This window comes from Nilaparvata lugens, chromosome 5 (assembly GCF_014356525.2).
Source record: "Nilaparvata lugens isolate BPH chromosome 5, ASM1435652v1, whole genome shotgun sequence".
NCBI lineage: Eukaryota > Metazoa > Arthropoda > Insecta > Hemiptera > Delphacidae > Nilaparvata > Nilaparvata lugens.
In genome coordinates this window covers 63,266,083-63,270,700 of record NC_052508.1, presented here as the reverse complement: position 1 = coordinate 63,270,700, position 4,618 = coordinate 63,266,083, and the positions used below count along the sequence as shown (strand labels likewise).

Genomic DNA, 4,618 nt, shown 5'->3' with positions numbered 1-4,618 from the left:
ACTTTCTTTGCTCATTGAACTGTAAGCCTCATTCTTAAACGAGAATAATTTAGGGGAATAACATAATGACGATTGGCGGCAACATATTTCAAACTACGATCAGACTACTGTAGATGTGCATATATAATTGTTTTCGCCACACTTGGATGTAATGAGCTGGTTTACGTGCGTCATATGGAGGCCGAAAGTGATTGTTTTCCGACCAGGCCGGTAAAACTTTACGGCCCTAGGGCTGTAAAATGACCTTGAATAACAGCTGATCGTGTCCGATCTCACAAAAATCATAGAGAGATAATCTCATAATGACTGTAATAATCTATATAATTATGTATCGTGAATCGCGGTATTATGTCTATAATAATATATTTTATAAATTACTGTTTCATAATTCAATATTTATTATTGTGTTTTTGATATCAAACAATAGAATACGATGATATATCTCCATAGCCTCAACAATATAATGTTGGCTACATTGTCCATTGTCAGAAAGGTACGTATCGCAAGTATTTAAAAGTGAAGAATCGAATTTGAATTCAAAGTACAATAATTGTATCAATATTTAAAAGTGAGGTGGAGTAATAATTGTTTCTTTTTTATTATCGAATTCCTCTTCTTAATGCAATAGAATCAACAATAATAATAAGCAAATACAGCACAGATCTGAAGTTTAAGGTAAGCCTACTGGTGAAACTCAGCCTTGAATTCCTAGTAATTTTTCCGTAATTCATTATTAAAACTTTTAGATAATTTTTCTTCAATATTAAACCATATAGAGAAAACATTAGGCCCACTCAAGATTGAATCTTCGAATGTTTTCTCTATGATTTAACTATTTTCAGAGCAATATTTTGTTGTGATAATGCCAGCAAACCGTCTTCAAATTTGTGCTATACTCTATTATTATAGTAGCCTACATAGCCTACGTTATCTGACTTAATTCAGAGTGAAAATTTTATTGTGAGACAGATAATAATGTTAATTTTAATAATATAAGTCATGAGCCAAAGTCTGTTTTTATATCTGTTTACGGTACGCTTTTTAGCAGTGAAGTAAACCTTTTCACAAGTCTATTTTACAGTACAGTATTACGTGTATGCTATGTGTTAGTAGTCAGGCAGCGACGTTCAACAGTACCTAATGGCCGAGAGCTTAAAGGCGTGCTACAAGTACTCAAAGTTCGGTGATTAACAAACATGATCTAGGTTCGAATCTCGGTCAATGACGTTTTTTTTTGTCGATGAATTTCGACTTGTATTAGTTATTTTGTATATTAGTTACCGTAATTTAAATTTTTCAATCAATTTTTTAGATATATTTTGAGACAAAACTGTGAAATATGCTATTATATTATTTTTTTCATCACATTATTTGAAAATAGTAATGAAAATTCTATTCATTCATCTATCCATGAGATATTGCACCGGGCGCAAAGCGCGAGCTATAAAAATTCAAACAATTATTCGAAATATTAATAGTATAAAAATATAGTCACTATTGTAAATTATTAATTAGTAATATTGAAATTAATTGACAGTAAAAGTTGCCATAACCAAGATTCAAACTATCAAAATAGGCTGTTTGAATTTTATTTATTTTTCAATTTCTATTTAACCTACCATTTTTCAAAAATAATATGGTCTAAAATGAAAATATTTGAATGTGAGAGCTCTGTCTGCAACAAATTTTGAAGGTAATTTACTATATAGGGTCTTTTGTATTGGTATGCCTATAGCCTACTAACTTTTGGTCTCAATTTCAGAAATGGAGAAGATGAGTGAGTCGATGAAGAGAAGGGCGAATGAAATTACGGAAGACCTATTACCAACCAAATCGAGGAAAAGATATGACGATGCTTACGAAAAATTTGTTCAATGGCTGAATGAAGAGAAAATTGTGCCTACAGAAGTGTGTGATGAAATTTTATTAGTGTATTTGTCCAATTTATCTAAAGTATGTAAAGCTAGTACAGTTTGGTCCAAGTTTTCGATGATTAAGAGTTGTCTCAATGTGAAGCACAACATTGACCCAAAATCATTTACACGATGCACTACATTTCTGAAAAAGCTCAATGTCAACTACGAACCTAAAAAATCAAACGTTCTGACAGGTAACGAAGTAGTGAAGTTCATGAAAGAAGCTCCAGACAGCGAATGGCTTCTAACAAAGGCTATTATGGCTTTGGGTATTTTTGGAGCTTGCCGAAGAGATGATCTTTTACAACTAAATGTCGATGATATTAAAGACAATGGTAGTTTTATCGTAGTTTTCCTTGAAGAAGGAAAAACTCATTCGAAGAGAAGCTTCACAATAACTGATGAAGATTGCCCTTTCAGCCCTTGTGAATTGATTCGCAAATACATATCACTTCGTCCATCAACTATGATAAGTAAAAGATTATTTATAAAGTACAACCAGGGAAAGTGTTCATCTCAGCATGTAGGTAAAAATACTATAGCTGCTGTGCCAAAGAAAGTAGCTCAGTACCTTGGACTTGATAAGCCTGAAAGTTATACCGGCCATGCACTACGACGAACATCAGCTTCAATGTTAGTTGAAGGTGGGGGCGATTTGCTCACTTTAAAACGACATGGAGGCTGGAAATCTTCTTCAGTTGCCGAGGGCTATATTGAAGATTCAATTGCAAGGAAGGTTGAAGTGTCAAAAAAGCTCTTCAATAGTATTGACCGACACACTACCAGTTCGACTATAACATCGAATTCCGAGGCACGTGCCCTAGACGAAGACGTCAATATTGTCGACGAGAACAAAAATGAAGAGAATGAGGAAGAAAACAGAGACAGTTTTTTACTCTGGATAATATTTTTGGAAACAAAAATCAAAGCACAAGTAGTACCGGTACAGCTGAGACTGTGAATACAAACAATTTGAATTTACATGTGACATCTCAGAGAAAAGTAGTGGAATCTGCTAGAGGATTCATGTTCTCAAATAACCACAACTGTACATTCAACTTTTATTTAAATAATAAAGAATAAAATAATAGAAATTTTTTGTGTAAAAAGTATAATGATTATTTAATTTATTTTATGTGAAAAACAAAGAATTGACTGTCAATAATGCTTATTTTTTATAATTTAATATGTATTTATGTATCTAGTTAATTAAATACGTTTTTAAACTGTCAATAAATGATCATTTCTATAAGATGATATGAATTATTTTGTAGTTTTGATACCGATCAATAGAATACAATGATACTATCATAACCTCAATAACATTGTATGATTTATAGTAGCATAACCTTAAAATTTTGCTTTCAAATTTCCAAATTAACATTATTATTATTTTTTTTTTTGGTGTGGCGAAAAATAGCGTTCGCAACACGGGCAAAAATGTTTTTCCGGCTCTCAATCTTTTCTAGTCCTCGGCCTACGGCCTCGGACTTGAAAACCGATTTCGAGCCGGAAAAGTCTCATTTTCGGCCCTAGGTGCGAAATATACTATTTCAGAGTACTTTTTTCTTTGTGCAAAATTATTGTGAAATTCGATGATTTTTTCAAAAGTCGTCAAAACAGCTGTTCTACAGATGAAATATCTCGACTATTTGTTTTTTTTATAAACTGTTCTACCTACCTATCTCATGCACGAGAGGGAGTTCACAAAGTCCATTTCTCAAGGATGAGGTGGACCCCATTAGTTTCCCAGGAAAAAGACTCATGCCGGATGATAGAGCTGATAAATGAGTATAGAGGGTATGAATTTGAAATAAATCGGTCAAGTCATTTTTGAGAAAATCGTGAAAAACATGGTTTTTGAGTAACTATCCGCCATTTTTCTCAAGAATATTACGTAGCTCCTGCAATTTTCCCAGAAATGAGTTCCATGTCAGTTGATAGGGCTTTTAAATAGCTATATATGGTATAAATTTGAAGAAAATCGTTAAAGCCGTTTTCGAGAAAACCGTGAAAAACATGGTTTTTAGTAATTATCCGCCATTATTATCAAGAATATTACGTAGCTCCTGCAATTTATTCAGAGATGAGACTCATGTCAGTTTATAGGGCTTATAAATAGCTATCCATGGTATGAATTTGAAGAAAATCGTTAGAGCCGTTTTTGAGAAAATCGTGAAAAACATGGTTTTTTAGTAATTATCCGTCATTTTTTCCGCCATCTTGAATTGAATTTTTTTTTAATTTCTTACTGTTGGGTCCTCATGGTATAAGGACCTTAAGTTCAAAAATTCAAGTCAATCGGTTAATTAGGAAAGGAGTTATCGTGTTCACAGACATACACACATATACACATACACACACACACACACAACACACACACACCACACACACACACCACACACACACACACACACACACAACACACACACACCACCACACACACACACACCACACACACACACACACACACACCACACACACACACACACCACACACACACACACACACACACACACACACACACACACAGACCAACACCCAAAAATCATGTTTTTGGACTCAGGGGCCTTCGAAACGTATAGAAAACTTGAAATTGGGGTACCTTAATTTTTTTTGGAAAGCAATACTTTCCTTACCTATGGTAGTAGGGCAAGGAAAGTAAAAATGAAGGGTGCTATAAGATTTATTTTGTTTTATTC

The 4,618-nt window shown here is 33.6% G+C and overlaps 1 protein-coding gene across 1 annotated transcript; it reads left to right on the top strand.

Moving 5' to 3' along the window:
• Window positions 1–450: 450 nt before the first annotated feature.
• Window positions 451–3,057, top strand: LOC120351475. Its single transcript, XM_039429009.1, has 2 exons — window positions 451–493; window positions 1,763–3,057. Exon 2 carries the CDS (start codon window positions 1,765–1,767, stop codon window positions 2,875–2,877), a length of 1,113 nt encoding a protein of 370 aa, XP_039284943.1. The 5' UTR covers window positions 451–493; window positions 1,763–1,764; the 3' UTR covers window positions 2,878–3,057.
• The last annotated feature ends 1,561 nt before the right edge of the window (window positions 3,058–4,618 follow it).